Genomic DNA, 22,247 nt, shown 5'->3' on the forward strand with positions numbered 1-22,247 from the left:
TTCAACGAGAAGACATGTTTAAGAGATCTGTGCATGAGGCCACAACCTCGTCCTTGACATTGTTGTACTTCGTTTTGAGGTGATTGATCGATGGTACAAACTTATGACTAGAAAGTGGACACTCGTTGTTCGTTTGGAGTTCCCTTCATCGAACATACCGTAAGTTCAATAGCCCCCTAGGGGTGGGTTATTGAACCATCAACCCATGTTTCATGAAATGTTCATACATAATGACAAATGAGCTCCCTTTGTCAACCAAGATTCTGGAGACTTCATGGCCGACCATTGCAGCTATGATCACCAGACGATAGATCTGTCACCGCCTACCATTTTGTTGTTGTCGACCCTAGGATAGGTTTCTCATGTCTAAGGCTCCGCCCTGAGTCCCTAATTAGATCAACTACGAGCATATCAATGATCTTCCTCTTTTTTGCCTCTTTCGAAGGCGTTTTGGGAGTCCTCTTGTAATGGATCCTACTGAGACACATTTTATCTTGTGGAATCACATGATGTTTTGTAGAGGAGGAGCGACAACAACGATTTGTTTGTGAGCTAGCGAAAGAGCGATGGTGGTGCTTTCTCTAGGAGTAGGAGAAGAATTTTGTTCCTGTTATCTTTAAGCGTAGGAGAGAGAATAAGAGCCGCATAATCTCGCAAGATTTTTGCCGCAAAACGGGATTTTGTGGAGGTATTCTTGAAGCAGGCGAAATCAGTTCCGGTCTTCGGAAAGTTATTTGTTTGGGAACATAGCTCAAAGACGATTCAATTACGATATATGTATTGTGGTGGACAAATACGGTAGAGGAGATGCTTCAATGCGGTTTTCGGTGATAGTTACAATGATGGACGACGATAGCTGCAAAACAAACACACGCTCCGACGCTTGTAAAGGAATTATAGGTTAACAACCCTTCATATATTAGGCTGACGATATGGGCTTCTATTCAGTCTGAAACAGAAATACTTATTTCTTTAGTTTCCAAAAGCTCATCGAGACGATATAAAATTGAATTGGATATTCCCTTCACTGCAAATCTAATTAAACCGTCCGTGACAAAACGTGTCAAATACAATATGGACTACAAATGATTATAAGAAATTTAACCAAAACTATTCAAATTAATTTGAGTATTTTAATTTATCCTCTTTTGGCTTATTGAATCAATGTTTTCAGAAAAACTTGTCTTTTGACAATCTCCAATTCAGCACAAAAAATATGGTTCAGACATTCAACAAAGACCTTGTATGTAATTTGCACCATGTTTTGATTCAATCTTTAAAGCTATAATTTCATTAAAATACATAATCTTTCTTGATCAAATTTCATGAAAGATTAATTTTATTAAATGGCAAACCCAACAAATTTTCTGTTTTTGCATATAATTTTCTGCACAATTTATAACAACACAAAGTAAAAGAGAGGGAAGAAAGTGTATACAATCGTCTTTGCTATGGGTACATGTACCACTAATTTCAAATGGCATTGAGATATTAATTTTCTTATGCAAAAAGGGTATACAAGAAGAAAACATTACAACAAAATCAAACCCCAATTGAATCTTCAATCCCTTGATGATGATGATGATAAACTTTCTTCTTCTCAACCCTTGTTCTTCAACCAAGATCAAGTACCAAAATCATTCAAACAATCCTCTGTTTGTTACTCATTTGCAATTCAGTTTAGGAAGCAAGGAGTGATTCGATTCATACTTCATACTTTCTTTGATGTATAAATTGACTTACTATCTTTTCTTTGATGCCAAGTCGTAGTTTTTCTTCTATTTGTAAGAAGTGACTCGGTGTTTCTAATATACAGGCTGAAAGGGTTTTTACCTTCATTGCTGAAAATGCTGGTTCTCTCCAAAACTTGTGCCTGCCAAGATGCAATATGAACGATTATGCAGTAGAACAAGTAAACCGAAAGCCTTCAATGATTTCCATCTTAGATTTGAGATATTGCATCAAAATTGGTGGCAATGCCATAGAAACAAGAACTGCAAATGCTTGGAAGTTTTCTGTCGAAATATAAATCTGTTAGAAACGTTGGGAAAACCCTTCGAAGATGCTGAAGCATTCAGAATTGTATCTGCTATGATCTCTTTAGCATAGCAGACACAATTGTGAATATTTCAGCCTCTACAAAGGGTTTTCTTAAAGTTTCTAAAAGATGCATATTCTGACACAAAACTTCCAAGTGTTTGCAGTTTTTGTCGATTGTTTCTATAGTATTGTCACCGATTTTGATGCAGTATCTCAAATCTAAGATGGAAATCAATGAAAGAATTTAGTTTAGTTGTTCCACTGCATAATCGTTCATATTTGAGGTACTCATACAACATAAACAATTCTACAGCAAGAGTAACATATAATTTATCACAACATCTCCAGCTTGATTATCATCTCGTTTGCTCATTTCCATTGTCCAATGGTTTGCACTTTTAGTGATAGAAAATCTTCGAGCTTCTAGTGGAGTAATGGGCGCATCTTTCTCATGATTATAATTCATGTGAGGGGTTGCAAGTATCTGTTGAATATTTTTCATAATAATATGATTATGATCTTAATTGAATGATCTAGATCAACAATAATATAATTGGTTTCTTAAAAAAAAAACAATATAATTGGTTAACTAGAGAACCTTCACAAATTCTATATGCAATCAAGATAACCACAAATTCACGCAGCCATATGTTTGATCTTGACATAAAATAGTGAAATTCATTTTAAAAAATGGATCTAAAACTCAAAATGAAAAAATGAAAATACACACTGTAACGCCCTCCTTGTTATTTAATTATATTTTTTGAGATAGAGTCGAATTATATGATTTATTTAATTATGTGATATGTTGATATTTTATTGAGTGGCTTTATTTTATTATTTATTAGAATATATTTAGTGGGAGAATATAATTAGTTGAAGAATATATTTAGTGGAAGAATATATTTAGTGGAAGAATATATTTAGTGGAAAAATATAATTATTTAGAATAATGAGGCTTTGGGGCAGAATTGAAAATAAGGGAAAATAAGTAGGTTAAGGATTTATATATAAAGAGGAGAGTTAGAGTTAGAAAATAAGGATTACGTGCAAACTGTTTTTTTTGGAGAAAGAGGAGAAACCTAGAGAAAGAGGAGAAACCTAGAGAAGAGAAGAACCAGATAAGAGAAGTCTGTGGAATCATTGCAATCAATCAAACTGAGGTAAGGGTGGGACTAACTTTCTCTAATTCTAAGTCATATGATTCTGAAATTGGGTTTAGCAAGTCGTAGGTTAAGAGTTTTGGGATTTTGAGAAATAGGGTTTAACATGTTTGTTGTTGTTTTATTTTGATGATGTTTATGTTGTTAATTATAATTGTTGAATTATATGCTTAATATTATTGTTGATTGCTGTCGTGAGTGGCTATCTCTCACTGTGTCTTTAGGTTCTCTGATACGTAACGAGATGGGGACTTTTGTGGTTATTTTCTATTCCTTACGTACTGCTTATGATTTTACATGACTATGATTTAGTTTTTGGATTATTACGAGATGTTTTGATGAGGCCTTTGCAATGCCCATTTCGATTATTTAATTATTTTAAATGAGTTTTAAGATATGTTTATATGATTGACGTGATTTATGAGTTTTTAGATTATATTTATATAATCGATGTGATTTATGTGATTTATATGAATTATGTGATTTTAGAGAATTTTATGAGATGTTGTGACTTATTTTATCATTTAATAAAATAAGATTTAAAAATAAAATAAATATTGAGTTGTGGGGCTGTTTTGTGAATTTAGAAAGTTTGGTGTAGAAATATATTTGTTATTTTGTGTAGAAATATATATGTTATCTGGTGTAGAAATATATTTGTTATTTTGTGTAGAAATATATTTGTTATTTTGTATAGAAATATATTTGTTATTTGATGTAGATATATATTTTTTATTTGGTGTTAAAATATTATATACATATACATTTTGATGAAATATGCTATTATGTGTTATTTGGTGTATTAATATATTTAGTGAGAGAATATATTTAGTGGAAGAATATATTTAGTGGGAGACTATTTTATCATTTAATAAAATAAGATTTAAAAATAAAATAAATATTGAGTTGTGGGGCTGTTTTGTGAATTTAGAAAGTTTGGTGTAGAAATATATTTGTTATTTTGTGTAGAAATATATATGTTATCTGGTGTAGAAATATATTTGTTATTTTGTGTAGAAATATATTTGTTATTTTGTATAGAAATATATTTGTTATTTGATGTAGATATATATTTTTTATTTGGTGTTAAAATATTATATACATATACATTTTGATGAAATATGCTATTATGTGTTATTTGGTGTATTAATATATTTAGTGAGAGAATATATTTAGTGGAAGAATATATTTAGTGGGAGACTATATTTAGTGGAGAAATATAATTATTATAATAAGTAGATTTGGGGGCTGAAATAGAAAGAAGAGAAGTTAGTTTTATAAATAGAGGAGATATTATGTTGAAAGACTAACATATGCAAAAACAAGGATTTAGAGAGAAGAGAACAAGAGGAGAGAAGAACCAAGAGAAGGGTTGCCAATCGATAATTCTAAGATAAGGGTGAGACTATCATTCGGTAATATTAAGTCTGTAATTCTGAATTTACAATTAACATGTTCTAGGATTAGTTTGTGAGAATTTGCGAATTAGGGTTCATAGAGAGAATTGATGATCAGATTATGAGAATTTGTTAGATTGATGTAGAAATTGTGTACAGACCTTAGATAATCCATGGGTAATCATAATCATAGAGCTTGAAGTGAATTTATGTTGTTCTTTAAGGTTTTCATGAAAAATGGGGCAAATGGTGATTTTTGTTGAAAGGGTGTTTTAGTTCAAGTTTTATATGGATTTGGTGTCTTTTCATGTTTAGAAACGTTTAAACAAACTTTGGGACCAGATTTGGGCTTAGGGGATTCAAAATTGGGATTTTGGGATGAAAAATGGAGTTTTCCCGAGAGCTATCTCTGACAGCATTCTCTATTTCATGTTTTTGCATCTTTTTCACACATTTCAGTTTTGAATTGGCTTTAGGTGTAAACATGAAAGTTGTAGGTATGGATGTTAGCTTTCTAATGCCGTTGGTTTGACTTCAAAAGGATTTATAAAACTTGAGTCATGGTCAAATTACTGCACGTAGGTCACAGTGTATTTTTATGGACTTTCAGCACAATTTTTCCGAAGTTAAAATGAAAACTGGTATTGATCAGTACATAATTGGTCTTAGGTATAAACATGAAAGTTTTAGATAATTTTGTTAGCCTTCCAGTGGCTTTTGTTTGACATGAAAATAATGTTTGGTCTTTGAGTTATGATGAAAATACTACAAGGAGGTCTTACGAAATTGCACAGTGACAGCATTCTCTGTTTCATGTTTTTGCGTTTTGTTCATATGTTTCTGTTTTGAATTGATCTTTGTTGTAAACATGAAAGTTGTTGATAATTGTGATATCTTTCTAGTAGCCTTGGTTTGACATGAAGATATGTTGTGCATGATTATTTATGTTCTTACAAAGATGCATGATGAATTGTTGATAGTTGAATACGATGATATATGATGAATTGTTGATATTTGAATACGATGTTATATGACGAATTGTTGATGTTTGAATACAATATTAATGATTATCTGTGAAGTTGTTATAAGATGATTTAATGTTGTTACTGATTATATATATAATCGTATATGCATTATGTGTTATTATGATGCTTATGTTGATGCGATGTTTAAGATGTCGATGTTTATCGTTTGATGCTGTTGTACCATGATACTGATATGATATGAATTAATATGTGCTGCATATGTTGTTGTTAATCTTTATTAAGATATAAATGTCGATCTAAGTCAAAGAGTTGTAAGGTGTTCATGAAGTTTCTAAGACGTAAGATGTTGAGTCCATGCATACTCATTTAAAGATGAGGGCTTATGCCCTGGAGCTTTTGCTCAACCAAAGACGAGGGCTCATGCCCTAGGAGCTTTTGGTCAACGACAATGAGGGATTATGCCCTAGGAGCTTTTGCTCAACAACGATGAAGGCTTATGCCCTAGAATGGTACCACATGCATTTGCATTTCATGATGATTCAAGATGGTTTAAGACGTTAAGAGTTGCATAGTCGAGTCTAGATTCATTGTCAAGTCATGTTGTTAAGTTGTGATGTTTTAATGAATTACCTTGTGATGTCTTTTAGTATGATGATATGTGACGATGATTGTGACTGCTATATGATGATATATTGCTAAGATGAAATGATGACGTCTATGTATTTGATTATAATTGTTAAATTATAAGATGTTTATATTGTTAAATGTAATTTATTATTTATGAGCTTAATATTATTGTTTGAGAAATTTCACCCCTTTTGCTTGAAAATGTTGCTCTTCGTATGGGTAACTTGCAAGTAATCAAGATTAGCTGCGGTCGTGGGTGACTATCTCTCACTGTGTCCTTAGGTGCTCTGATACGTACCGGGATGAGAATTTTTTTATTGTCTTTCTATTCCTCACGTATTACTTTGAAAGTTTTTCATGAATTATTGCTGAACCAAGATATTATGAGATTTTATGTTGAGGCCCTTGTGCCAAAGGTTTATTTAAGTTGTTGAAATTATTCCGCTGCGAAGTTTAAAATAATATGATATTGGATTTTGAAGGATAAATATTTATTTATTTGCTCCATGTACACATACAAAGAAGTTCCATTTTAATTGGAAAAGAAACCGAAAAATCAGGGCAATAACTAAGAGTAAAAGTTACATGGTCAAAGCTTGCAACGGTTGTTTAACAAGGAATAGGGAAAAATAAAAAGCGTTTTTTTAGTCGGTTACAAGACTTAGTTACTAGCAAAATTATTGATATAATTATTAATTAATATAATTAACTATAAAATAAATTATCAAATAAAACTCCAACAATCCTCCGCAATTTATTTTAGAGTTTTAGGTGTTCCCAAAAGCGGAAAAATCAATGCATAAGCGGAAAAATCAATGCATAAGCACTAGCACATAGAGAAAATGAAATCAGTGACCTCATCACGCACATTGACCTCTCGTCCAGAGTTGTTCAACGTGGTGTGGTGCATTTTGACCTTGCACCTATGCCTGGATTTCATGAGTGGCTCTAGAAAGTCTGCCCAAACATTCATAGAGGCGGCCCCACCTCCAACACTCATATAGGCAAATCTATCAAGTGTACACCACAGTCAAGCACTCCACTCAAATATATGAGCTATAGATTTATTAAGAGTTTATAAACTCAACCTTCAACGCTATACACTATCCTACACATAGGGATGAATTCTCAAAATTAAAATGGATAGTGTCTCAACAAATTGACAAGAGACTTGTCCTTACCCATATGAACATAACCTTGTGAATTTTCACAATTTATGTTGGGTTACCATCACTCTCAATTTTTGTATTGGACATAATTCATCCCCTTTCGATGTAAAAGTATTTTTCACTATACAGCAGCTGTATCAACAAATCACAAATAATACATTGACTAAGACGTCTCTCAGTCAGTATCTCATATATATTATCAAATCATCATCTATGATATATTATCATAGGTTTGCTTAAATAAATTCTAAGCAACAGCACCCCCACATAGGAGAAAATTAAATCTATTTTTAGATTTATTGCACATGTCTACTTGAAAATGCTTCCAAGCGACAACGCCCCACATTGGGTAAATATAGACTCATTTGTGGATTTTTATTAGTCTACTTGAATTATTTTCAAGTGACGACACCCCCACATTGGAGAAAATAAATCCACACATAAATAAATCAAACATCATTGTATTATTTTAATACAATGGATAATCCAAAATATATATCATCAATATTCTAAGGTGTATCTCAATATATATCTCATGAGTTTTATCAAGTGCCACAAACAATATATTCAGCTGCTTAAATTAATTTTAAGCGACAACATCTTTATTGCACTTATTTCACTCATGCATATCATATATGTATCTCTATAAGTTTCTCAATTTTTTTCTCTAATAATATAATTAAATAATATTCCACAATCAAACAAAATTTAACAAATCAATGCTATCATTGCACACTCATATCAACTTGGTTTCACATAATAAATGTACAAAGTAAATTCTCACAAATTAATATGTCCCTCAACAAAATTTATTTGAACAGTTTTCGCACAAATTATAAAGTTGACATATCAATGTATTTTATACCAACAAAATGTTCATGCTTCTGCAAATATCCCTCAAACACTTAGTCACCAGGGGCGGATCTGAACTAGGCCTGGTGTGGTAAGTGCTACACCAGCCTAGTTCCATTCAGTTTTTTTTTCTTAACAGTCCACAAGGCAACCCATCCATACACAGTCACAAACACACACTTTCCTCCACTCTCAGCAACCTTGCCACTTGTGGACGGTTTCAAGGGGATAATAGTTTATAACTTACAACGAAGTTGATCACGCTATATTGTTGTAGATTGAATCAAATGAATTCCGACTTTGAATGCATCTCACAACTATGAGCATTTGCCAATAATTTTTCTCGTTGCCGATAAGCGTTTCTCGAAGCAATGGCAGGAGAACAGAAGGAACCTTAAAAACACATGTATGAGCAGAATGAATTACTACACAACAAATTAAAAATCCCACCAATAAAGATCCAGCATTATCAAACCTGTGATTCAACAATGACAACACAAAATGAAAATACACACTATCCAGTCAAAATAGGATAAAAAATATTATTGTACTTATAAATCAAGTACTGGATTGCTACTTTCAAATTTCTCCTAATTTCTAAATTACCTTCAAAAAATATAAAAAAACATAATAAATAATATCAAATAGATAAACTATATAAAATATTAGTCATTGAAATAAAATCAATTAATTCAAAATAAAATATAATAGATTAGGAGATTATATATTAATTTAATAATTATTAAAAATTAAAATAAAATCATGTTTCTTTTAGGCTTACCTTTTTTCAATATTTAATCAATGAGATCATATCAGAGATTTGTCATGGAGATCGCAAAAACTAAAAATAGTCCTTGGATCTTGTTTTTCTGCCTCACCGTAGATCTAGTAGGAAAAATACATAAGATTAAACAAGAGAAAATAATCCAACAATAACTATATATCAATATCTGACAAAATAAGATAAAAGTCCTTATAGATCGAATACACACACATAATTAATTCGACTAAAATGAAATCACAAATATGATGAATGTAAGCGGCGCCGATTGCTCGTATTGTAACAGTTAACCTAGGAACACATTTATAAAGAGGTCACTTGAGGAGTTGTTGGAGTACATAGGTTAAATTTTGTTGACGAGCTTCACGGGTCCAAGAAGCATAGTGCACATATGGGACCCTTCATTATATCTTGTTTGGACAAGGCCCGCCTTTTTAACCACATCTCCTTTTCTTATTGACTATTTCTTTTTCCACCTTGCCCTCCCCTACACCCTATTTTTTTTATTTCTTTTTTACGAAAATGACTGTGGGATTTTTGGATTCTATAATCCTAAATGAGGTTTCCCCCTATTTTGGGTGGAAAAATGAGTTTTTCACCATTTCGGATTTTATAATCTGAACACCCCAAAAATTAGGGCGTGTTCCTTTTTTTTTTTTTTTTTTGGACTATACAATCCGAACACCTTGTAAACACCTTAGTGGTGTGAAATTAGAATTCGGCAACTGTACCAAATCGTATCATGTAATAACATAAAATTCGGAAAGTGTACCGAATCGTATCATGTAACAATGTAGTAAGTTATCGTCTCCAAGGGGATTGTCTTTCAACTTGATAATTGGTGGAATTTATTAGAAGTATAGAATTTAGAAAAGATGAAGTGGTTTGTAAGGTTTTAATTGACCTGCCAAATACGAGAATATGTCTTGTGGTTCAGAAGTATAAAGACAATTAGGGAATCCTTGAATCCCCCGTCCGCCTTTGTTGAAATTAACTCGGTTGATTATTAGTTTATGACTAGCAAAAACATGGACATACTTAGAGGGAATAGAGTTGACAAAGTATACTCAAATAAAGCATTTAAATCAATAGTCTCGAATTGTAATAATAGTAATAAACGAATAGTCTATAATTGTAATTGAAGTTGTAATTCTTATTTAAATCAATTTAATTGTGTATGAGCATTGTAGTACTAATACTACCTTTATCCCTAATTATAATCCCCATTTTGAAACAAAGTTGTCCCCAATTATGAGCTTCAATACAAATTACTCAGTGTATTTATTAATTTTTTTTCTAAATATATCCAAACTAATATTACTAATTTATCTTTGGAGATGAAAATTCAATATTGAAGACATCTATACAATTTAGTAAGGGTTTGTCTAACATGTGCAAACTTGCACATGATAAGGATATTAAAAGTAGCAACTTTTTATTGAAAACCATAATTATTTATTAAAAAGTTATATATCTAATATAAAATGCACAAGTTCCAATACAAACTTACTACTTTAAACTTCTTATCATGTGCAAATTTGCACATGTTAGAAAAACCCATTTAGTAATAGTCACATGCAAAATGTTTAATTTCAAAAGTATTGAAAGAGCTTATAAATAGAAAAGGATAAAGTATCATTGTAGATCTTTGAACTATCAGCAAAATTTTTAGACATTGCTTTTCATAATTTCCACGACAATATTATTTACAAAAATGCCTCTTTGTTTTGAAGTTTTTTTTAAAAGTAATACTAAACAAATGTTTATTGTTGGTATTAGAAATAAATAAAGACAAACCTAATGTAAATATTTTACTTTCAACTTTTAAGGTTATAAGTGATACATAGTAGTTGCTTTCGTTTATGATATAAAACTTTTTCCGTATGTCTTCTCTTTCTTTGTTTATGTTCTTGCAGAGGATGGAGAAGCTGAAAATTCTTAATCTTAGTCACTGTCATTATCTTACACAAACCCCTGACTTCTCAAACTTGCGTAATCTCAAAAAGCTAGAACTCACAGATTGCCCAGGTATTCCAATTGTTCTTCAATACTTTGTTATCATCAAAACCCTAAAAGAATTGTAGAACCATTCTTGTTCTAACCATCTTTCAGGGCTTTGAAGCCTGTGGGTTAGAGTGTGGCTCAGACCTTCAACTTTCCGAAGATACAAAAATTATTTTGGATGCTTTATATGCCACACTTGTGAAGGAATTGGAATCGACTTCAACTACTTCACAACGATGAAATATGAAAACTTCTGCATTAATTGAACGACGCGGTCAATTGCACGTTTCCGGATCAAATGATTACTTAAACTCTGTTCTAATACAAATGGGAATGATTTGCTAGGTCACCAGTAATCTAACATAAAGCATTTTACAGGTTTTTCTGTTTCTCTGGTTCTCTCTCTACATTATGTATTCATGACCTCATTGTTATGGTTGTTGATTTCCTCTTAAAGAATTACATGTAATGTAAGTATAATATATACAATTGTTTTCTGTATGTGTAAAATATTTAGAAATTAAAAATTGTGGAATTCCAAACATATTATTTTTAAATGATTTTCCACCACACATACACTGCACAATTTTTTATTATCATGGCATAAATATCAAATGGAAATATGAAACCCTTGTTAAACTTTAGAATTCAAGTAAATGCACATCTTACTTGTTCAGCAAGTACACTAGTCTAGTGCACAAATTTTCTGTTTTTCAGTTTTCTGATTCTCTCAATTTAACTCTGATTTTGTCTTCATCGTCATGTTCATGAATTTCATGAACCCTCACTTTTATTCTTGTTGTATAGTACTTTAGGCCGGAATGGCAGACTGATTTAAGAATCCAAGCTAAGCATTTTTTCTTCTGCATAATTCTTATTTCAACAACACATACGATTAATCATCTAATGATAAAAAAAATCACATCTTTAATTGTTGAGTGACATTATTAATAAACTTGACAAAAAAACATTAAGCCTATTTTCACTTTTACAGAATATGGATGAGAATAATATTGGTTAACCTTCAATTGCGAGGGTTAATCTATTACTTTTGAAGTCCCTCAAGTGGAAGGGAGAATGTTGAAGACAATAATGATATGCATTGTCCACTCTTTAAATAACATAACGTCTGATGCCCTAAATGAGTGTAGTACAGTAAGGATCATGTTTAAACCATGATAGTGTTCATGTTTGAAAGGAAAAAGAAAGTCAATGAATTTATTTTGGGAAAATTTTTCCAGTGCAAAATGATATAATGCGTTTCTAGCCACAGAATGTGAGTTCATGTTATGGAATGCATTAATTTTGTGCTATTTCAATGTTGTAATGTTTCAGTAAAAAAAGGTTTAATGTCCATTCCAAGTTTCTATTTATTAAAGTATCAAACCATTATTGCAATATAGCATTGAACATGTTTATGTTATCATTCAATGAGAAGATATGTTTGAGGTGGAAGTGGACTCCAAGAATGCTGTTGGATACAAACTTGCACGGGGACGCCATGGAAGTGGACTCTCACTGTTCGTTCGGAGTTCCCTTCATCAAACGTTACCAAGAACTCAGTGGCCCCCCAGGGATGGGTTATTGGACCATCAACCCAAGTTTCATGAACAGTTCCTCATACATAATGTCATATGAGGTCCCTTTGTCGACCAAGATTAGGGAGACATCATGGCCAGCTATTGCAGCTATGATCACCATAGGATAGGTCTGGCACTGCCTACCATTTGGTCGTTGTCGAACCCTAGGATAGGTCTCTCATGTCGTAGGCTACGCCATGGCTCCTTAATTAGATCAACTACAAGCATTTCAATGATCTTCCACCTCGCCACCTCCATCGGAGGCGTTTTGATCCTATTGAGCTACACTTCCCGTTCAACATCTGGTGTTTGACCACATGTTTTGTAGAGGAGGAGCGACAACAATGAAATGTTTGTGAGATGGGGAAAGAGCAATGGCGGAGCTTTCTCCAGGAGTAGAGAAAGATTTGTATTCATGTTATCTTTCAGCATAGGAGAGAGAATAAGAGCATCACAATCTTAAAAGACTTGTATGGCAAAGCAGGGATATGTAGCGACATTCTCAAAGCGGGCGAAATGAGTTCTGGTCATCGAAAAGTGATTTGTGTGGGAACAAAGGTCAAGGATGATTTAGTTACGGTACTCGTGTTGTGGTGAACTGGTGCAATGGAGGATATGCTCTGATGAGGTTTCCGATGACAGTTACGGTGGTGGACGACGATACCTGCAAAACAGACCCACGCTTTGACGCATCGAAAGGAATTATGGGTTAATAAATTATAGGCCAACGACATGGGTTTCTACCCGGTGTTGCGCCTTGTTATATTTAACAAATCAAAACACCCTAAATTTACAAGGCGTTGTAACTCTTTAAATTAACTGTTTTAAAATTGTCAACTATGTCTTTTATTAAATAAAGGAAAAATATATTTAAAGATCAAGATGTACAATAAAGACACACATAGAAATTGCAATAAAAAAAAATGTTTTTGCCTCCATTAGGGAATAATATATTGATACCGGGAGATGGGTCCCATATTATAATCCTATTATATTGGACAATGCATAATATATGCAAGATTCGGAGTTCAAACCCCGACCACAAAAAAAAAATCCTTTTATGGCCACATCTAATTGTAATTTCATTCTTGCAACTTCCATTCTTGAAACATATGCAAAATTTAAGTGATATATTTGTTTATGAATTAAAAAAATCTCTAAGATATTAAAATTTAAGAACATGAATTTTCTTCTTTAAGAGAAAAAATAAAACTTAGATTAAACAACAAGAAAAGAAAATTATTCCAATGGCTTCTTACTTTTATGTTTAACAAACACTAACTTTAATTAATATTTAGAATATACTATATAAATGATAAATTTCCTTAAGAGTAATGCTATAAAAAATTATAACTCTCCCATTTCATTTACAAAGTTGTCCATTGCAAGGAAAAAATCTGGTAGCAATTGAGATCCTATCCAACTTAAGTGGAAATCCAACTTAAGTGGAATTATGTGAGATTTCTTAGCATTATCAGTAGTTGTCCACATAGTTTGGTGGGTTGCATTATAAGTGTCGCATCATCAGCTGTTGTCCACATAGTTTGGCGGGTGGCATTATCTTCCAGTTTTCTACCCCAAAAGAAACGATTGTCATGTTGAAATGGTAGTATTTGCTTTTATCATAGAAACTTCGTCAAGAACGTATTAAAATTTGATTTGATTGTTATTTAAAACTAATTTACCCTTATTATTTGAATTGATAGCAGCAAATTATCCATGTGTAGTATCATCAATTTTATTTTGACGTAAAATCAAGTTTTGTACTCTATTAATTTCTCGGTTCCCTCCAAATTGTTTTTCCTTCTTTTATAGTTAAATAAGTCATTTTCACATTTTTTCAGTGTCTTTAGTTTGTTTTTGTGATTTCGTAAGATTCTGTTTGTTTTGACTTACCGCTTTTGTAAGGTGTGATTTTTGATTTCCCATCTTAGTGTTGCTGATTTAGATTGAAAGATTTGCTTTGAACATATATATTTAATCAATGACTTTTGCATCAAAAATCATCCAAAGGTGATTAATTATCTCCCATGTGCCGTGCTTCTCTGTTTGTTCGTTCAATTGACTTGACTTACACTTTGAAAGATATTTTCTTTAATTTGCTCTTCCCACACTAGTATTTAAATGCATGTTCCCTCTCTATTCCCACATCATAACTATCGAACACAAACAAAACTAAATTTCATATATCACTTTCTTCTAAACCAAATGAAGTCTTTTTCTTTGTTGTCCCCTACACTTTTATACCTTCATCTCCTTTTTCTGCTTACCTTAAATTTAATATGGTCTGGTCCAAACAAAAATAGGGCAGTGGCTGCAATAGGAAACCAAACTGATCATTTGGCATTGCTCAAATTCAAAGAATCAATTTCTAGTGACCCATACAAAGCTCTTGAATCTTGGAATTCTTCCATCCACTTCTGCAAGTGGCAGGGAATCACATGCAGCCCCATGCATGAACGAGTTATAGAGTTGAGCCTAGAAAGATATCAGTTACATGGATCTTTATCTCCCCATGTTTGCAATCTCACTTTTCTGAAAACTCTCGACATTGGAGACAACAACTTCTTTGGAGAAATTCCACAGGAGTTGGGTCAGTTGCTACATTTGCAACAACTTTTTCTCAGCAACAATTCTTTTGTAGGTGAGATTCCTACAAACCTGACATATTGCTCCAATCTCAAATTATTGTTTTTGAATGGGAACAATCTCATTGGTAAAATACCAACTGAAATCGGCTCTTTGAAAAAGCTTCAAGCAATGACTGTTTTGAATAACAATTTAACTGGTGGAATCCCTTCATTCATAGGAAATCTTTCAAGCTTAACAAGACTATCAGTTTCTCGTAACAATTTTGGGGGAGATATTCCACAAGAAATATGTTTCCTCAAACACTTGATAATTTTAGCTTTCGATGAAAACAATTTGTTCGGTAAGATTCCTCCTTGTCTTTATAATATCTCATCACTTATTTCCCTTTCAGTAACACAAAATAACTTTCATGGCTCTTTTCCACCCAACATGTTCCACACCCTCCCCAATCTTAAAATATTTGAATTTGCAGGAAATCAATTCTCAGGTCCAATCCCTATTTCGATTGCAAATGCTTCTGCCCTACAAATATTAGACTTAGGAGGCAACATGAATTTGGTTGGACAAGTTCCAAGTCTAGGGAATTTACAAGATCTTTCCTTTCTAAGTTTGGAATCAAACAATTTAGGTAACAATTCAACTATGGATTTAGAATTTCTAAAATATTTAACAAATTGCAGTAAACTACATGAGCTTTCGATATCTAGTAATAATTTTGGAGGTCAATTGCCAAATTCCATAGGCAATTTATCCACTGAACTTCAACAACTATATATAGGGGGTAATCAGATATCAGGAAAAGTTCCTGCAGAATTAGGATGTCTAGGTGGCTTAATTCTCTTGGCCATGGATTATAACTTCTTTGAGGGAATTATTCCAACTACTTTTGGGAAGTTCCAAAAGATGCAGGCATTATATTTGATGGTAAACAAGTTTTCAGGAGATATTCCACCTTTCATAGGCAATCTCAGTCAATTGTTTGATTTAGAATTAGATCATAATATGTTTCAGGGAATTATTCCTCCAAGCTTAGGAAACTGTCAAAATTTACAATATCTAGATCTTTCTCATAATAAGCTTAGAGGAACCATACCTGTAGAGGTTTTAAATCTTTTTTCTTTATCAATCTTATTGAACTTGTCACATAACTCTTTGTGCGGTACCTTACCAAGAGAAGTGGGTATGTTAAAAAATATTGAAAAATTAGATGTCTCTGAGAATCATCTATCTGGTGATATTTCGACGGAAATTGGTGAATGCACAAGCTTGGAATATATTCATTTGCAAAGGAACTCCTTCAATGGAACAATACCGTCCTCTTTGGCTTCTCTCAAAGGTCTTCGATATTTAGATCTTTCAAGAAATCAATTGTCTGGATCAATTCCTGATGGTATGCAAAATATCACCGTTCTAGAATATTTGAATGTTTCTTTTAACATGTTGGAAGGAGAGGTACCGACAAATGGTGTATTTGGAAATGCAACCCAAATAGAAGTGATTGGAAACAAAAAGCTTTGTGGAGGTATTTCCCATCTGCATCTACCACTTTGCCCTATCAAGGGTAGGAAACATGGAAAACAACACAAGTTCAGGTTGATAGCAGTGACAGTTAGTGTGGTTTCTTTTATTCTCATACTTTCATTTATCATAACTATCTACATTATGAGGAAAAGAAATCAAAAGAGATATTTTGATTCACCAACAATTGATCAACTAGCTAAGGTTTCATACCAAGAATTACACGTAGGAACCGATGGATTCTCGGATAGAAACATGATCGGATCAGGAAGTTTTGGTTCTGTATACAAAGGAAATATTGTTTCAGAAGATAATGTTGTTGCAGTAAAAGTCTTGAACCTCCAGAAAAAGGGAGCTCACAAGAGTTTCATTGTTGAATGTAATGCACTCAAAAATATTCGACACCGAAATTTGGTTAAGGTTTTAACATGTTGTTCTAGCACAAATTTCAAAGGTCAAGAATTTAAAGCTCTAGTTTTTGAATACATGAAAAATGGAAGCTTAGAACAGTGGTTACATCCTGAGACTTTGAATGCAAATCCTCCAATAACATTGAACCTTGGTCATAGATTAAACATCATCATCGATGTTGCTTCTGCATTACATTATCTTCATCGAGAATGTGAGCAATTAGTCCTTCATTGTGATCTAAAGCCAAGCAATGTCCTTCTTGATGATGACATGGTTGCTCATGTGAGTGATTTCGGTATAGCAAGACTTGTCTCAACCATTTCTGGTACATCTCATAAGAATACTAGCACAATCGGAATAAAAGGAACAGTTGGTTATGCTCCACCGGGTTTGTTTTAATTTCTTGAATCTTCCATTGTTTTGTTTTTAATATTTATATGTTTTGGCGTAGATATATATAATACCTTTTGTTACATATTTTAGAGTATGGGATGGGTTCAGAAGTATCCACTTGTGGTGACATGTATAGCTTTGGAATCCTTATGCTGGAAATGCTTACCGGAAGAAGACCCACCGATCAACTTTTTGAAGATGGTCAAAATCTGCATAACTTTGTTACAATTTCATTTCCTGATAATCTTATAAAGATTTTGGAGCAAGATCTTTTACCAAGATCTGAAGAAGGAGCAATAGAAGAGGAGTGCTTAGTTTCACTTCTTAGGATTGGACTTCTTTGTTCATTGGAATCACCGAAAGAAAGAATGAATATTGTGGATGTAACTAGAGAGCTTAGCAAAATCCAGAAGGTCTTTCTAGCTGGTGAGATGAACTGATATTCTTATGCTTATTTGAATTATAACTAACTCATTAATTAGTTATGGAATTAGAATTTTAATTGGTAATAATGGCCTTCTTGATTTTAATTTCAGGTCTTGAACAAAATTTCTAAGTCAACTGTGGAAATAGAAGTTATGCAGCATAATGTACTTTGGTTAAGAAAATGAATGGTCTCGGCTGGAATCACATGTGGCTATGCTTAGTTTATTAGTTTGTTATTGTGTTCAACGTATATTTGTTTAGAACATACTAGTTGCTATAAATAAACAAGAGGGTTACCCATGAGTTATGGTACGGGCCAAGTGTTCCACAACAGTGGTGTAAGAGTTACGTACATTCGTACAAGCCGAAATCTTCTCATCTCCATGAGGGTTACCCATGAGAGTAACATATAGATTTCAGATGTGTATGCATTTAGGTTTGTTACTCTATGAAAAGGCTTCGTCTTGTTCTTCTCATGTTTTTGATAATCATCGTTATATTTGTTTAATTTGCATATTTCAGGTCTGTTTGTACCCTGTTTATAACTTGTTAATAAACAGGGTACAAACATACTATTTTTGCTTTAGGGTACTCTGTTTGTTACTCTATTGAACTGAATATTGCTTTTGTATCTATTTTACATACTATTTTCCCTGCTTTCTTCTACTCCCTCGGTCCGAAAATATATGTTACTTTAGCACATGGCACACGAATTACAAAACGCAGTTAATTTTGTATGAGAACAAGAAATTATAACTTAGTTAACAAAGTTACCCTTCATTAAATGGTATGGGAAAGATAAAACCAATTATGTAACTTCACCTAGCATCTTAAGCATTTAGGAAAGTCTGTAGTAGGCCTGATTTTCTTATTCGTACATTCTTTAGTTAAACTATTGAAATTTGGAATTCCTCAAACACTTGGAAACTTCCAAGCATGTGCAGTTCTTGTCGATTGTTTCTTTGGCATTTCAAACCGATTTTGTTTTACTGCATAATTGTTCATATTAGGTCACGACATGCACATGTTTTTGGAGACAGCCAACATTTTCAGCAATGAAGGTAAAAACCCTTTCAGCCTGGATACCATAAACATTATGTTACTTCTTACAAACGGAAGAAAAACTACGACTTGGCATCAAAGAAAAGATAGTAAATCAATTTATACATCAAACTAAGTATGAAGTATGAATCAAATCACTCTAGTCTTTGAACTGGGTCGTTTTTTTTGTTCGAGGTACTCATAAAACACAAACAATTATACAACAAGTGCAACATATAATAATTTATCGCAATTCATATTTGTTAATTTGTAGCGATATCTTACAACATCTCGAGCTTGATTATAATCCCGTTTGCTCATTTCCATTGTCCAATTATTTGCTCTTTTGGTGATAGAAAATCTTCGAGCTTCAATTAGAGTAATGAGCGCATCTTTCTCATGATTATAACTCATGGGAGGGGTTTCAAGTATCTGTTGAATATTTTTCATAATAAATTTACCATATCATTAGAAACTTTTGAATTAAACATAAATATGATTATGATCTTAATTGAATGATCTGGATCTAAATATAATTGCATAACTGAAGAACCTTCACACATTCTATATGCAATCAAGATAACCATATATTCACACAGCCGTATGTTCGATCTAAACATAAAATACTGAATTCATTTTAAAAAATAGATCTAAAACACAAAATGAAAATACACACTATCCAATCAAAATATGAAAAAAAAATTGCAGTACTTATAAATCAAGTAGAGGATTGTTCCTTTTAAATTTATCCTAATTTCTAAATTACCTTCAAATAGATTCAGGTAGATTATATATTAATTTAATACTTATTAACTATATAAAATACTACTCATTGAAATAAAATTCAGGAGATTATATATTAATTTAATAATTATTAAAAATTAAAATAAAATCATGTTTCTTTTAGGTTTACCTTATTCCGATATTTAATCAAAGAAATCGTAGCCGTCGGAGATTTGTCAAGGAGATCGCAAAAACTAAACAATAGTCCATGGATCTAGTTTTGCTGCCTCCCTGTAGATATAGTAGGAAAAAAAACCTAAGATTAAACAAGAGAAAATAATCCAACAAAAACTATATATCAATATATGCCAAAATAAGATAAAAGTCCTTAGATTGAATACACACACATAATTAATTTGACTAAAATGAAATCACAAAGGATGTATCCCACCTTCACATATAATAACCACATCCACTGTATTAGTAGATACATGTGAGCATGTATGATATATAGATGAGTGATAAAAAGATATAAAAAGTCAAATAGAACATAACATGGACAAAGAGATAGAGACGCACAAATATGATGAATGTAAGCGTCGCCGATTGCTCATATTGTAACAGTTAACCTAGGAATACATTTATAAAGAGGTCGTTTGAGGAGTTGTTGGTGTAAATTGGTTAAGTTTCGTTGATGGGCTTCACGGGTTCAAGAAACATAGTGGATATATGGGCTTTTTCGTGCCCACCTTTTTTACCACATCTCCTTTTCTTATTGATAAATTCTTTTTCCACCATGTGCCCTTCTCCTACACCCTATTTCTTTTACGAAAATTGCTATGGGATTTTCGGATTCTATAATCTTAAATGAGGTTTCTCCCTATTTTGGGGTGGAAAAATGAATTTTTCACCATTTCAGATTTCATAATCCGAACACCCCAAAAATTAGGATGCGATCCTTGTTTTTTTACTAAATCTGAACACTCGTAAACACCTGTACCAAATCGTACCATGTAACAAATTAAAATTCAGCATGTGTACCAAATTGTATGATGTAAGAACGTAGTAAGTTATCGTTTCCATAGAGATTGTCGTTCAACTCGGTAATTGACAGAATTTATTAGAAGTTGAGAATTTAGAAAATATATATAAAGTGACTTGTAAGGTTTTAATTGACTTGCCAAATACAAGATTAGGTCTTGTGAAGCAGAAGTATAACAGTGATAAGACAATCCTTGAATCCTCCTTCCGTCTTTGTTGAAATTAACTCGGTTGATTGTTGGTTTATGACTAGCAGAAACATTAGAGGGAATAGAGTTGATAAAGCATACTCAAATAAAGAAATGGTTGAAAGTGAATCAACTGAGCTCTTTAATTGTGATGCATTCAAGCAAGTGAGTCCCAGAGAAGAATTTGTTGAAATTTCCAAAACCATCGTTATGTATTCCGGGGGATTACAGCTAGCTCTAGAAGTTCTTGGGCGCTATTTGTTTGAGAGAGAGGTGACAGAATGGAATTGTGTATTTGAGAAACTAAAAAGAATTCCCAATTACAAAGTACATAAAAAGTTAAAAATTAGCTATGATGGTTTAGACGATGACTACCACTACCAGAAAGCAATATTCTTCGACATAGCTTGTTTCTTTACTGCGATGAATCGAAATGATGTTATACATATTCTAAATGGCTGTGGATTTTTTGCAGAAGAGGGGATTAGAGTCCTTGTTGATCAAAGCCTAGTAACTATTGATTATAAAAACAAGATTGGAATGCATAATTTGTTGTGGGATATGGGAAGAGAAATTGTTTGTAATAACTTCATAGTAGGACAAACTGTAAGAACTTCATATACCTTTGTTTATTTTGGATTTAAAATAACTAGAGTTAACATAATGAGTCTGGGACTAACATTCATTTGATTTTTTAATTATCACAAGAACTTAAAAAATTTGATTGTTCTCTCAAGGATGCTTATAGATAGGTTTCATCACAAGTTTTGTTAACTGTCTTGTATCTATAAGTTGTGCATGGTTTAATTTCTGGTTCGGATCTATTGCACAGGGAACCAAAGCTGTTGAGGGATTGTCTTTGGAGTTGCCAAGAGATAGTGCAAAATGTTATCAACTAAAGCATTTAAGAAGATGGAGAAACTCAGATTGCTTCAACTCTCTCGTGTTCAACTTGATGGCGATTTTGAATATCTTTCATGAAATTTGAGATGGCTTTATTGGAATGGATTTCCTTTATCATGCATACCTGCAAATTTTTATCAAGCGAATTTAGTCTCCATCGAGTTAGAAAACAGCAATGTCAAAGATGTGTGGAAAGAGACTCAAGTATTAATTTTGATTTTAGTTTATTCGCATGTCATGAGTTATTTTCATTTTTCATATTTATGGTGAAATTTAAATCAATAGTCTCGAATTGTAATAATAGTAATAAAAGAATAGTCTCTAATTCTAATTGTGGTTGTAATTCTAATTTAAATCAATCTAATTTAGTGAGCAGTACAATTTATTGTTATCATGGCATAAATATCAAATG

The 22,247-nt window shown here is 32.5% G+C and overlaps 1 protein-coding gene and 1 long non-coding RNA gene across 2 annotated transcripts; one reads left to right on the forward strand and one right to left on the reverse strand.

Annotated features, from left to right (window-relative positions):
• Window positions 1-14,788: 14,788 nt before the first annotated feature.
• Window positions 14,789-18,424, forward strand: LOC146914356 (receptor kinase-like protein Xa21). The gene is made up of 3 exons (XM_085717209.1): window positions 14,789-17,508; window positions 17,604-17,939; window positions 18,050-18,424. Exons 1-3 carry the CDS (start codon window positions 14,808-14,810, stop codon window positions 18,067-18,069), a joined length of 3,057 nt encoding a protein of 1,018 aa, XP_085573335.1. The 5' UTR covers window positions 14,789-14,807; the 3' UTR covers window positions 18,070-18,424.
• Window positions 18,425-18,995: 571 nt separating this feature from the next.
• Window positions 18,996-20,310, reverse strand: LOC146914357 (uncharacterized). Its single transcript, XR_015016709.1, has 3 exons — window positions 20,155-20,310; window positions 19,894-19,994; window positions 18,996-19,412 (listed from the first exon to the last, which is right to left on the reverse strand). It is a non-coding gene; the product is annotated as an uncharacterized LOC146914357 (long non-coding RNA).
• Window positions 20,311-22,247: the final 1,937 nt, after the last annotated feature.

This window comes from Medicago sativa, chromosome 6, assembly GCF_051527215.1.
Source record: "Medicago sativa cultivar Bolivia chromosome 6, Bolivia_mono, whole genome shotgun sequence".
Taxonomy (NCBI): domain Eukaryota; kingdom Viridiplantae; phylum Streptophyta; class Magnoliopsida; order Fabales; family Fabaceae; genus Medicago; species Medicago sativa.